Source organism: Mustela erminea, chromosome 13 (assembly GCF_009829155.1).
Source record: "Mustela erminea isolate mMusErm1 chromosome 13, mMusErm1.Pri, whole genome shotgun sequence".
Classification (NCBI taxonomy): domain Eukaryota; kingdom Metazoa; phylum Chordata; class Mammalia; order Carnivora; family Mustelidae; genus Mustela; species Mustela erminea.
In genome coordinates, this window is record NC_045626.1 from 73,995,374 (window position 1) to 74,009,895 (window position 14,522).

At 46.7% G+C, this 14,522-nt stretch overlaps 1 protein-coding gene across 5 annotated transcripts in view; it reads right to left on the bottom strand.

Moving 5' to 3' along the window:
* Positions 1 to 1,376: 1,376 nt before the first annotated feature.
* SGSM1 (small G protein signaling modulator 1) overlaps positions 1,377 to 14,522 on the bottom strand; it is an 89,523-nt gene continuing 76,377 nt past the window's right edge. For all 5 annotated transcript variants that reach the window (XM_032310004.1, XM_032310001.1, XM_032310002.1 and 2 more), the window contains 4 exons: positions 9,819 to 9,928; positions 7,764 to 7,860; positions 6,515 to 6,682; positions 1,377 to 3,560 (listed from right to left, as the gene is read on the bottom strand). In XM_032310004.1, coding sequence (XP_032165895.1) covers positions 3,472 to 3,560; positions 6,515 to 6,682; positions 7,764 to 7,860; positions 9,819 to 9,928 — 464 coding nt within the window. In that variant the 3' untranslated portion in view covers positions 1,377 to 3,471. The remainder of the gene's footprint in view (positions 3,561 to 6,514; positions 6,683 to 7,763; positions 7,861 to 9,818; positions 9,929 to 14,522) is intronic.

Genomic DNA, 14,522 nt, shown 5'->3' on the forward strand with positions numbered 1-14,522 from the left:
AACAACAGAAATGTTGTCTTAAGATGTCTTTTCCTGTAACATACATCATTAATGACCGGAAGTCAGCGGTGCCCACAGCCAGGCATCTGTGTACACATAACCCGTGTGGGGCACTGCTTATGTCTGGGGATGCCGGGAGGCTGCTGCAATAGTGGTGTTTCAGGAGGACTGCCACATGTACCAAGTGATGGCTGGAGTTGGGGAAATGGGGGGGAGCTCTAAAGCCCACATAGAACGCAGAACATCAGGACTGGTCTTAGCACTCAGAAACATCCCCCTGGAAGGAGCAAAGGGCAAGTCTCCACCTGCCCACTTCTGTGGGGCTTAAGACTTACCTCTGCCGGCAGTCTTCTGAGAACGTGGGGACTGGGCTCCTGCAGGCTGCCCAGCCACCTGAGAACTCTCTTTTTCTGTATAAAACCTGCAGTTTCGATGGGTGTTTATCAGATTGGATCAAGTCTGCTTCTGCAGCTGAAAGTTAGTTGTTTCCCTCAGCCCATGTCTAGAGGCTGCAAGGGATGGGGCATCCATGAGATGTCCCTGTTGCTTGATGGCTAAGGTTGGGAATGGTAGTAGCCGTGAGCGGGGACTGTGGCTGTCAAGGGGATCAAGCTGCTGGTCTGTGGGAATATTAGGGGTGAGAGATGAGCTCCTGCAGCAGGTGTCAACTTAGAGATATGACCCCGTGTCAAACGGCTGACCATCTGGGGACCCCTCTTGTGCACTAGAACTTGGGGGAATGATTCCCCCAACCTTTGAATCTGCACTCAGCCATGTGACTTACTCTGAGCGACCAAAATGTAGCACAAAGGACCTCATGCTGATTCCCAGCTGAGGTCTCAAAAGGCCTCACATACTTCTGCTGGCACTCTTGAAAACTGCCACCATGGCCATACACACAAAGCTGAGTTGGCCTGCCATGGGATGAGAGACCTATGGCCCAGTGTCCCCCACTTTCCTGGCCACCAGCCAGCCAACTGTCAGAAGCCCAGTTGCCCCGTTGGCTATCAGCTGACCACAGATTCATGAAAAAGTCCGTCTCAGACCAGAAGACCCTCTCAGCCCATGCAGTCAACCCCACAGAATTGTAAGCTAAATGAACGGCAGTGTGAGGCCACTGAGCTTTGGGGTGCTTTGTTATGTGGCATTAGTTACGCTGACAGCTAACTGACACAAAGGAGTGAGAAGCATTTTGCCTGCCTTGGACCTCCTAGGGAAAGACCAGGCAGCTACCGTGAGACTCGGTCCCCTTCTGGGTTTGGGTCACTGGGGTGGGGCTGGGAGGACACAGTCTTCCACGGCGAACACTTCTCCTCTCCTTTGTATTAAAACAAATTCCCAAAGCCCAGAAACAAAAAAGAACCCATATTCACACATTTCTCTGTTTATATATATTTTCTCTCTATATAGACACAACTCTTCAGTAAAGAGTTACAAGATACATTGGCAACACTGAAAAAAGGAGGCGGGCACCCCATAGACAGGACAACTTCCCACACACTCGATTTCCAGGACACAAGGACATGCACGATGTACAGAGACCAAAAAAAGCACAGTAAGCCGAATAAATAGGCGATGTTCCAAATCACAACCATGGACACTTCTCTGGAACACCGCGAGAGAGAAGGCGGAGAAGGGACTGTGTGCTGTACTTTGTGACAGGTCTGTCAAGAAAATAAATATGAGTTGGAAGGTCTAGGACCTGGGTCTTGCTGAAATAATGTCCTCCGTAATGAACAGCTGAGTGGCTAGATACACTCTGAACCAAAGGGGGGTTTTGCACATATTTTCCCCGTCTTGGGAAGGCAGGGGACCAGATCAAGGAGACACGATTGTCATGGAGCACACTCTTTGGAGGCAAGCATCATTTAGATCTTCCCCATACTGCTCAAGAAGCCCCCACGGCAGGGACGAAGGGGGTTGGATACAGTGGAAGGCACTGGGACGGAGGGATTAACCTTCACAAGCACGCAGGGCAGGGGTTCCTTCCCATCTTGGTTTGCTCAGGACAGAGGACCAACATATCCTCTCTGTAAGGGCTTCGATGGGCTTTGAGTCTCCTCCCCTCTCCCAAATCCTCCCTGCCATTCTGGGGAGGAGACTTCCAACCCGAGACTGCTTCTCCAGATTCCCAAGCATTCTCAGAACACTCCTACAGAAGGACTGGTGGGCAGGGTGAACCAGCCAGCTCAGCGGCTGTCCGTGATTGGCAGCCCTCTCCATGATGACATGGGGGACTGTTCCCAGACTGAGCCGTGATTCTGGTCCCAAGTCATCAGCATGTTTGCCAAGGAAAACACATGTCCCAGTCAACCTGGCTGACCTCTGCCTTCCTTATGCCCCTTTGTCCTGAGCGAGCCAAGCACCTAGGGAAAAGCCAGCCTCTCTGACTTCTCTAGAAGGGGCTTTCATCAACACACACCTTCTAAGCTTCCGCAGCACCAGACCCCACGTGCTGAAGGGGAGGCGAGGTCTTCCCCAGGAGGTGAAGGAAGGGATGAGGTCTCTGCCCTGTCTGGGAGGGGGTGGGGGCTCTGCGCAGGACCCCGAGGAGCCTCAGGCTGTCCCACTCCTCAGGTGTGTCTCACACTCCATTACCCTTCCAGGGAGAGGACTTTCTTGAAAAGAAAGAAAAGAAGTCTCTCCTGGGGTCAGGTGGAGGAGAAAAAAAATGAGAGAATAGAGCAAATGGTATCCAGGCTCCCGAGATGGATGTGGACTCCTGCAGGCCTCTGCTGAATGGGAAGGGACCTCAGGCCACACGTAGTGTCAAGAAAAGGCAGGGAGGGAGATACGCTGGGAAGCCCTCGGGGACATCAGTGGTTCTCCAGTGGGGACATGTGGCAATATCTGGAAATGTTTTGGTTGTCACAACTGGGTTGGGGAGGGGGCCCTACTTGCATCTAGCAGGTAGAGGCCAGGATCCTGCTCAACACCCTACAATACACAGCCCCCACAGAAAAGAATTATCCAGCTCCAATGTCAACAGTGCCAAGGTACAAAAACTGCACTAAGCTAACCTTCCAGCCATGTTCTGTTCTCCGAAGGCCCATTCCAGAGCACAGAGGTAGTCCCATGGACCTCTCCTACACCAATTCCCCCCAAAATTCCCTCCCCAAGTCTCATCTGACAGAGCAACTTGGAGGCATTGGGACAGAATAAGAGAGGCGACCCTTCTGGAGGCCATCCACGAAAAGGCTCCCTCTGACCACTGACACACCCCAACTCCCGCAGGGAGGAATCCCAGACTCGGGCAATCTTTGGTCAAACGGGAAAACGTAAGGCTGAACTGAAGGGGCAACCCCTCGACCCCACCTGCCTGGGTGGCCAAAGTTGGGGTAGTTTCTCTTTGCACAGAAGTCCACGCTCATGAACAGACACCGGGACCTCGCTCCCAGGGCAGCCGGGAGTGAAAAGTGGGCTGGGCAGGCGGATGGCAGCTCAGCAGACAAGGCCCAGGGGAGCAGGCCCTCACTTGTTCTCGATCAGAGTCTGCACCTTGTACACGAGGTCCCGGGCCAGCTTCAGGACGTGTTTGGTGTTGTGCCGTTCGGCCATTTCTGAAAGAGCAGAAGGCAAGAGCTCATGAGCCTCCTTCTGTGTCCATCCTGGGACCTCCCTCAAGGCTTCTGGGCGGGAGGCGGGGGGTCTCTGGGGAAGCCCCATCATAACCATCTTGCATCATTCTCAAGCAGAGACCTTGGGGTATGGCCTGCCCCTTTGGACCCTGGTTTCCTCATCTGTAAAATAGGGGTTACAACAGTTTCTGCCTCACGAGGCTATTGTGAGATCAAACCAGAGACTGTGGGTTCACAGCATGTGCTTGAAAAAAGTTAGGTCTTCCCACCCACCTTGTATAAATACCACGACTAGGGACCTTTCAAGAAAGCAAAGCTGGGGGTGCCTGGGTGGCTCAGTCATTAAGCATCTGCCTTCAGCTCAGGTCATGAGCCCAGGGTCCTGGGACCGAGTCCAACATCGGGCTCTCCGCTTGGTGGGAAACCTGCTTCTCCCTCTCCCTCTGCCCCTCCCCTGGCTTGCGCTCTTTCTCTCACTCCCTCTCAGATAAATAAATAAATAAAATCTTTGGGGAAAAAAAAAGAAAAAAAAGAAAGCGATGCTGAGCACAGAGTCAATGTTAAAAGGTATGAAAGGATGAAGCAACAGGAAATGGGAAGGGAGAGGAGAAAGTAAAAATAATAATTTTATTAAGAGCTACATAAAATGATTGGATCTTTAGAGCAGACTAACCCTAAACCTAGATGTTTATCATAAAGAAATCATTTACTGGAAGAAAAAGACACCAAGACCAGTCCCAGACTGGCTACCAAGATACCCCAGGGTGTCAGTGAACTCATGAAACTGTAAGGGAGACAGAATGATATTCCACATCTGCTCAATACCTCACAAACCAGTAGTACAAGGGAGGTCACAAACTGGACTACATTCCTATCAATGACTTTATATCTTTGCAACACTAGGTTTTCTGCAAGCAGTTGAAGAAAGCAAGTTTGAGAAAAAGCAAAAGAATGTGAAAATCACTATGGAATAAGAAATAAAGGAAGGTACTGGTGTCCAATCTAGTTCTAAGGTTTGAGAAGCTACACAAGCCCAACAGGAGCACACATCCCATTAATTGTTACAGTTATTTAAGAGTGAAATAAAAATATTTTCTTTTGACTGTGGAAAAGATGGGATGGGGAAGAAAGATTTATTAATGAACCCATTAAATGCCACGTAGTTTCTTGGGTTGGATGCTGGAGCAGAAAAAAGGCATCACCTAAAAACCAAGCCAGGGGCACCTGGGTTGCTCAGTGGGTTAAGCATCTGCCTTCAGCTCAGGTCATGATCTCAGGGTCCTGGGATCGAGCTCTGTGTTGGGCTCTGTGCTCCGTGGAGAGTCTGTGTCTCCCTCTGCAGCTTCCCCTCCTCGTGCTCTTTCCCTCTCTCTCAAATACTAAAAATCTTAAACAAAAATAGGCAAAATCAAATAAAATTTACAGTTTAAAAATAATGTGCCGATGTTAACTTCTTAGTTGTGACAAATGTTCTAGGATCAGGTTAATGTAGAGACATTAGGGATGCCTGGGTGGAGGGTAGCAAGAACCCTCTGTACTATCTTTTCAGCTTTCCTTTAAATCTAGTTATTCCAAAATAAAATGTTTGTTTTAAAAATAAAAATGAAATAATGTCTCCGGGATGCCTGACTGGCTCAGTCACGAGAGCATGTAAATTCTTTTTATTTATTTTTATTTTTTTATTTCATTTTTTTTAAAGATTTATTTACCTGACAGAGAGAGAGCAAGCAAGCACAAGAAAGAACACAAGAGTGGGGAGGGGCAGAGGGAGAGGCAGGCTCCCTGCTCTGCAGGGAGCCTGATGTGGGGCTCAATTCCAGGACCCTGAGATCATGACCCAAACCAAAGGTAGACACTTCACCAACTGAGCCACCCAGGTGCCCCAGAGTGTGTAACTCTTGATCTTGGGGATGTGAGTTCCATCCCCAGGTTGGGTGTAGAGATTACTTAAAAAGAAAATCTTAAGGGGTGCCTGGGTGGCTCAGTGGGTTAAAGCCTCTGCTTTCGGCTCAGGTCATGATCCCAGTGTCCTGGGATCAAGCCCCGCATCGGGCTCTCTGCTCGGCAGGGAGCCTGCTTCTCCCTCTCTCTCTGTCTGCCTCTCTGCCTACTTTGATCTCTGTCAAATGAATAAATAAATAAATCTTAAAAAAAAAAAGAAAAAATAATAATGTTTCTGGGGTAAGGTCAAAGGGTTTTTTTTTTTTTTTCTTCTTCTTTTGCTTTTTTTTTTTTTTTTCCAAAATCACCTCTAGGTTTTAAAAAAACGTTTAAATAGTGATAATAGGAGCAAGAGCTTCCAGCTCTGGGCCCCTCAGTGAGCTGCGTATCAGTGTGATTGAGTTTGTCCATGTTGTCTCATTAACTGTCCCAACATCTCTGTGAGGGAGGGGTAAGTACCATTCTCCACCCCCTGCCCCACAAGGAATCTGGAGTCCAGAGACAGCAAGTCACTTGCCCAAGGTCACATAGCTCCCAGGTGGCTGGGATCAGAATCCATACTTGTTTGATTTCAAAGACTGTGCCTGTCTCACATCACTTCAAATGCCTTCCTAGAGCTGCTTTTGGGCCCATCAACCCTCCAAAGCAGACACTTTGACCCCATTTTACAGATGAGGAAGAGACGCTTAGAAAGAGGGGAAGTGACTTATATCCATGGGCACAGCTGGTTAGTGGCAGAGCCAGGGTTCGCCCTGAGCCTGATTTCAACATCCCTGCTCCTTCTGCTAGATTCCTGAGAAAATCGCATTCTCCATGTTACAAGATATCAACTCATCCATCTGGAAATAGACAGAAGAAGCTGATGGAAACCCTTAGCCCCACCTTATCCCCTCCACCACGTGTCAATCTCAATGCATCTCCCACCCTCTGAGGCCCCAGGAAGGGGCCCGTCAGAAGCCCATAAGCCTCAGATGACACCCTGGTCATGTGGGTACCGTTAAAGAATTTGATGATGTCCGTGAAGTCCATATTGTTCTCCAAGATGATGTCCCGGTAGACCTCCACCAGAGCCAGCGCGATGAAGAGGACATAGTGGGCGGATGAGACGTGTTTGGCTGCCCAAATGGTCTCCCAGACAGAGAAGACGTCATCATAGATGAGTTCTACCAACACACCAGCACGCACATGCGTGAGGAGAGGGTCAGCCATGGAGCTCCCGGTGCCACCCTCCCTCTGGGAAAATCCCAGGCCACCTGCGCCCTGTGCTTCTGTCCTTATGCAGCAGACAGAGCTCAGGTCAGGAGGTAGGAAACCTGCACTCTGCCCCTTGACCATGAGAAGACCCAGTTTCCCTATCTGTAGAGAAGGCTATGTGGACTGGGGGGTTGTAAGTTTCCAGCTGCTGTGAGGGAAGGAACTGAGCATGGTTGGGTTTGATTTACACTGACCTGTCCCTGCTCTACCCCTTGACTGGCATTCCCCTTTCTGCCTGCACCTTACATCTCCTCTGGCACCCACGAGGTATCCCCTTGCTTCTGCACATAGGCAGAGCTGGCTGCTGGCTCTGGCGCTGGTCAAGAAACAAGAGAGAGCAATGGTGGAGAGCAAGGGTTCTGGTGTCCAGTCAACTCAGTCTGAATCCGGCCCCACCATTTACTGGCAAGGTGACCTTGGGCTAGTCACTTCCCCTCCACCAGCTTCTCCCTCTCCTCCTCTGTTGTAAGTGGGGTGAGGCTTGAGGAGAAAATACATAGAAATGGCTCAGCACACTGCCTGGCATATTGTTAACATGTTATCACATGTTTATTAACACTTCCCTGCAGGGGAGCATTACCCCCACTTTGCAAAGTACCAGGGAGCTGGGCTATACCCCATTTCTAAGTCACACAGGACACATGCCACATGGGGCAAGGGGTGCCTTGCCTCCGATAAGCAGCATAACAGAATGGAAGGGAACTAACTGGGCTTAGGAGGTGGACAGAGGGGGCCTAAACTCCTGCCTCCACTGGTCCTACATTGGAATTAGATTCTTCGCCTTAGTTTCCTCATATGTAACCACATCTATAGAGTAGTGTCATTGCAAACCAGGGCACGTGAGCCAATAGTCAGAACTCGATAAACGGGTGTTCCTCTCTTTGTCTGGCTGTGTTCCGACACCCCCAGACCCTCCTCCATGGTCCTTTTCTTCCCCTGAGGTTCTGCTGCAAAGAGCCTGGGAACAATGCCCCGGTTTGAAGTTAGTACCTCGCTTGAAATCCAGCAGGAACCAGCGGTAGCAGAAGTAGAAGTGGGTGTAGTCCCCATTCTGATGCATCAGCTCAAAGAGCTCTGAGTCCAGAATCTGCCCACAGGAGAGAAGGCTAGCATCAGCCTCCTGGGAAGTGGCTGGCCGACAGGGATCCCCTGAATAGAGGATGACCCCCTCACCGGACACCATACAGCCCCTACGACCAGGAGGAGTTAAACAATGGACTAAAGATTTGAAATGAAAACCTACCCAGCTCAGGTCAACTCAGAAGGTTTCTCCAAAGAAGAGATGCAAATAAACTATAAAACCCATGAGAGAGGTTCAGCAAATTTGTCAGGAAAATGCAAATCAAAACTCTAAGGAGATACCCCTTCACACCCTCTAGGACAAGAATGGAGAATCAAAAGGACAGACAACGAAGCGTTTGTAGGGGTGGGGAGAAACCAGAGGCCCTGTTGGTGGCTGTGAGGTTACTGCCATGGATGTTACCAAGAGACATGCAGATGGATGGCCATGTGAAACCTGGACACGAATGTTCATAGCGGCACAATTCCCAAGAGCCCAAGAGGAGAAACAACCCAAGGGTCCGTCAGTGAATGGTTGCATACACAAAATGTGGCAAAGCCATCCCATGGGGCATCGTTTGGCAATAGAAAGGGCACGGCTTCCCAACACCTGCTACCCCATGGATGGACCCTAAAAACTCGCCACTGAGTGAAAGCAGCCAGACACAGGAGGCCACGTGTTCTGTTACTGCATTTCTATGAAATGACCGGAATCGGCCATACGGAGACAGAGAGTCGACTAGCGGTTGCCGGGAGCTGGGGAGAGGAACAGATGCTACTGTGGTTCCTGGGGTTTCTTTTTGGGGTGCTGAAGATATTCTGAAATTCGTGATGGTTTCACCACTGTAATTATGCTAGATTTTGTATATTTAGAAAGGGTAAACGGCATGGTATGTGAATTATATCTCAATAAAGCTGTGTGTGTGTGTGTGAGAAATATACCCAGATGTTACTTTGAGGAAAAGGACCAATACAAGCAAACATCTATTTTTTTGGTTAAATTCAATTAATTAACATATAGTGCATTATTATTTTCAGAGGCAAAGGTCAGTGATTCATCAGTCTTATATAACACCCAGTGCTCATTACATCAAGTGCCCTCTTAATCCCCATCACCCAGTTACCCCATCCCTCCACCCCCTCCCCTACAGCAACCCTCAGTTTGTTTCCTATGATTAATGAGTCTCTTACAGTTTGTTCCCCTCTTTGATTTCATCTTGTTTTATTATTTCCAGCCTTTCCCTATGATTCTGTTTTGTGTCTTAAATTCCATACGAGTGAGATGTATAAATTGTCTTTCTCTGATTGACTTATTTTGCTTAGCATAATACCCTCTCGTTCTACCCATGTCATTGCAAATGGCAAGATTTCGGTTTTTTGATGGTTGCATAATATTCCATTATATATATATACCACATCTTTATCCATTCATCTCTTGATGGACATGTAGGTTCTTTCCATAGTTTGGCTATTGTGGACATTGCTGCTATAAACATGTGGATGTATGTGCCCCTTTGGATCACTACATTTGTATCTTTGGGTAAATACCCAGTAGTGCAATTGCTGGATAATAAGGTAGCTCTATTTTTAACTTCTTGGACCCTCCATGCTGTTTTCCAGAGTGGCTGCACCAGCTTGCATTCCCAACAACAGTGTGGGAGGGTTCCCCTTTCTCCGCATCCTTGCCAACACCTGTTGTTTTCCGACTGGTTAGTTTTGGCCATTCTGACCAGTGTAAGGTGGTATCGCAGTGTGGTTTTGATCTGTATTTATTTCCCTGACAAGTAAACATCTTTTTAAGGGCCAGAGCCACATCTTGTTCATTATGTAGCCATGGGGCCTGGCTCAGTGAGACAGAATGAAGTGGCATTGATTTGAGCTAATGGAGTCAGAACGAACTGAACTGAGTTAGACTACATGTGGCTGGTCTGTTGATGTAGGGAGCTCTGGGCTGAGGGCTATATGATTGAATAGGACCGGTCATACCTGGATCAGCGACCTCATGTTGGCAAAGTGCGTATCCATGGCACCTCCGTGGGGGAAGTTCTGGTTCATTCGCTTCATCAGCTCCGTGAAGCAGCTGAAGGCAAGGGCCTCTGGGGAAAAAGCACAGGAGAAATGGTCACCTCTGCCACTGCCCAAGAAACCCGAGCTCCCAAGGTGATCCCAAGGTCAAAGGCCCCAAGCTGGTTCATGAGGTCCACAGCCAGAGGAGAAACACACAGACGAGGGAGAGCCAGTGTATCCCACTTGAGGGAATGTTCTTTAGTCTTAACCACATGCTTTCTACCCGTGAGGGGTTGAATAGCCTTTCTTTTAGCACATACAGGTCTCCTCTCTCTCAGGGCTCTTTTTGGCCAGGACTGTTTCTCATGACCTTGGAAGTTGCAAGGGCAGTTGCCATGTATTCTATGGGAGGCTTCTCTATTGGAATTTGTCTGATGTTTTTCTCACGATGAAACTGGGATTTGGGGTTATTGGGAGAAGGGCCACATGGGTAACAGGCCATTTTATCTTAATTAATTATTCTTATTTATTTTTAAAGATTTTATTTATTTATTTGACAGACAGAGATCACAAGTAGGCAGAGAGGCAGGCAGAGAGAGAGGGAGAAAGCAGGCTCCCTGCTGAGCAGAGAGCCCAATGCGGGCAGGATCCCAGGACCCCGAGATCATGACCCGAGCTAAAGACAGAGGCTTCACCCAGGCGCCCCTTTTTCCTTTTTTTTTTTTTTTTTTTTTTTTTGGTAACAGGCCATTTTAATCAGATTGTGTTGCCACAGGCACCTGCTACCCACATGACTTAAGAATGGTAATGTTAATTTCAGTCACCTTGCTGTCGCAGAATTTGTCAGGTCTCTTCACCACAGCGTTTCTTTCTTGCCTGCACCTGCTTCTACACTGAACTTCTGGGAAGGAAGTCACAATGCACAGCTCTTGTCTAGGGAGTGTGGCGTTATGCTCATTTTTTAACAGCCTTATGGAGATTCACACCACAGAAAACTCACCGTTTTATTTATTTTTAAAGATTTTATGTATTTATTTGACAGAGAGAGAGCGAGCTCACAAGTAGGCAGAGAGAGAGGGGGAAGGAGACTACTTGCTGAACAGAGAGCCTGATGCAGGGCTCGATCCCAGGACCTTGAGTTCATGACCTGAGCCAAAGGCAGAGGCTTAACCCACTGCGCCAACCAGGTGCCCCAAACTCACTGTTTTAAATGTACAGCTCCAATTTTTAGTATAATTCTCAGAATTGTGGAACCATCCTCTAGAAGGTCAGAACATTTTCCTCGCCCCCAAAAGACACCTCCACACATCAGCAGTTATGGCCCATTTCCCTCTTCCCCCAGCCCCTGTCAGCCATTAATCTGTTTCCTGTCTCTATAGCTCTGCCTCTTCTGGAAATTTCTAATAAATGGAACCATGCATTATTAGGAACTGCCATGCTGCCTTCTAAAATGGCGAACTTTTTTTTTTTTAAGATTTTATTTATTTGACAGAGAGAGACATGCGAGAGAGGGAACACAAGTGGGGGAACAGGAGAGGAAGGAGGAGGCTTCCCGCCAAGCAGGGAGCCTGATGCAGGGCTAGATCCCAAGACCCCGGGGGATCATGACCTGAGCTGAAGGCAGACGCTTAACAACTGAGCCTCCCAGGCACCCCAAAAATGTCAAACATTTTACAATCTCACTAGCTAAGTATAACAGCACTGCTGTCTCCATATTATCACTAACACGAACAGTTTGCATTGTTTTGATTCTAGTCATCTTCGTGGGTGTGCAATGGTATCTCATTGTGGTTTTCATTTGCATGTCCCTAGTGATGAAAGATAATGAGCATCTTTTAATAGGCTTACTGGACAACTGTATGTCTATTCTGTTGAGAAATGTCTATCCAAACCTTTGTTCATTTTTCATTGGGTCATTTCCCTTTTTATTATTGAACTGTAAAAGCTCTTAATATATCTTGGATATAAGTCCCTTATATTATACACGTGATTTGCAAGCATTTTCTTCAATTCTTTGGGCTCTCTTCATCTTCTTGAGGGTGTCCTTTGAAGCACAATAGTTTTTAATTTGGGGCAAGTCTAATTCGTTTTAATTTTCTCACTTTATTCTTTTGGTGCCATATCTAAGAAACCACTGCTTAACACTCAAAGTCATTAAACCAAGGTCACAAAGATGTATGCCTTTGTTTTCCTCTAATAATTTTATTGTTTCAACTCTTATATTTGGGTCTATGGTCCATTTTGGGTTAGTGGTTTTGCATATAGTATGAAGCATGACTCTGACTTCAAGCTTGTGCGTGCAGATGCTTGGTTGTTTCAGCATCATATGTCGGAAAGACTCTTCTTTCCTCACTGAGCTGAAATGTCTCGGCACCCTTGTCAAAATCACCTGACGTAAATGTGTGAGAAACACTTATTTCCAGACTTCCAATTTTATTGTACTGATCTAAGTGTCTATCCTTGGGGAAGTACCACACTCTCTTGATTACTCTATTGTAGTAGGCTTTGAAATTGGGAACTGTGCACCCTCTAACATCTTCTTTCTCCAAACTGATTTTGCTATTCTTGGTCCCTTGCATTTTGAATTTTGGGGCCAGCTTGCCCATCTGTACAAAAAAATGCAGCTGGGGTGTTGGTAGGGACAGTAGTAAATTTTGATCAGTTTAGAGAGAATGGCCAACTTAATACTGCCAAGTCTTCTGATTCATAAACATGAGGTGTCTATTTATTTAGATCTCTAACTTTTTAAAGAAATTTATTTATTTGAGACAGAGTACACAAATGTGTAGGGGAGGGGTAGAAGGAGAGGGAGAAGCAGACTTCCCACTGAGCAGGGAGACCTGGGTTCAACCCCAGGACCCTGGGATCATCACCACCTGAGCCAAAGGCAGACACTTAACTGACTGAGCCACCCAGGCACCCCTAGCTCTTAAATTTTGTTAACAACATTGTACAGTTTTGGTATACAGGCATACTTTGTTTTATTATACTTTTCTGATATTACTTTTTTTTTTTTTTAAAACAAATTGAAAGTCTGTGGCAACCCTGCATCAAGGAAGTCTATCTACCAGCATCATTTTTCCAACAGAATTTGCTCCCTTCATGTCTCTGCATCACATTTTGGTAATTCTAGCAATGTTTCAGTCATTTTCATTATTATTATATCTGTTATGGTGATCTATAATCAATGATTATGAATTGACAATAGCTCAGATAATGGTTAGTAATTTTTTATCAAAAAGGTGTTTTTAGGGGTGCCTGGGTGGCTCAGTATGTTGGGCCTCTGCCTTCAGCTCAAGTTATGGTCTCAGGATTTGGGATAGAGACCGGCACTGGGCTCTCTGCTTAGCAGGGAGCCGCTTCCCTTCTCTCTCTGCCTGCCTCTCTACCTACTTGTGATCTCTCTCTCTGTCAAGTAAATAAAAAAATCTTTTCTTTAAAAGATTTTATTTATTTATTTATTTTTAAAGATTTCATTTATTTATTTGACAGAGAGAGATCACAAGTAGGCAGAGAGGCAGGCAGAGAGAGAGAGAGAGGAGGAAGCAGACCCCCTGCCGAGCAGAGAGCCCGATGCGGGACTCGATCCCAGGACCCTGAGATCATGACCCGAGCCGAAGGCAGCGGCTGAACCCACTGAGCCATCCAGGCGCCCAAAAGATTTTATTTATTTATTTGACAGAGATCTCAAGTAGGCAGAGGTAGGCAGCGGGAGGTGGGAGGGCGGGAAGCAGGCTCCCTGCTGAGTAGAGAGCCTGATGCAGGGCTCAATCCCAGGACCCTGAGATCATGACCTGAGCTGAAGGCAGAGGCTTAATCCACTGAGCCATCCAGGTGCCCCAATAAATATTTTTTTAAAAAAGGTATTTTTAAATTAAGGTATATACAGTATTTTTCTAGACATAATGCTATTACACACTGAACAGACTACAGTGTAGCGCAAACACAACTTGCATGTGTGTTGGGAAAAGAAAAAATTAATTTGACTCGCTTTAATGCAATATTTGCTGTATCATAGTGATCTGGAATTGAACTTGTAAATCTTCCACTTCTTCTGTTAGATTTATTCATAAATATCTTCTTTTAGATGCTCTTACAATTGGAACTGTCTTCCTCATTTTGCTTTTGGATTGTTGAATGCAAGTGTACATAAGTGCAACTGACTTTTGTATATATATCTTGTATGTTACAACCTTGTTGAACTTTTAAAATTAGCTCCAATACTTTTTTTGTCGGGGGGACAGTGCGAGAGGGAGAGAAAGGATCCAGCATAGAGCCTGACATGGAGCTCGATCTTACAACGCTGAGATCATGACCTGAATCAAAATCAAGAGTCAGATGCTAACAGATTGAGCCACCCAGGCTCCCTGCCAATACTTTTTTCTTATTCCTTGGGATTACTATATGCAAAAATCACATCATCTGCAAGTAGACAACTTTACTTCCTTTCCAGTACAGCTACCTTTTATTTCTTTTGCTTCCCTAATTGTCCTGTCTAGAACCTTTTGTAGCAAAAGTGGACATCCTAGGGGCACCTGGGTGGCTCAGTGGATTAAAGCCTCTGCTTTTGGCTCAGGTCATGATCCCAGGGTGCTGTAGGGAGCCTGCTTCCTCCTCTCTCTCTCTCTGCCTACCTGCGATCTCCCTTTGTCAAATAAATAAATAAAAATCTTAAAAAAAAAA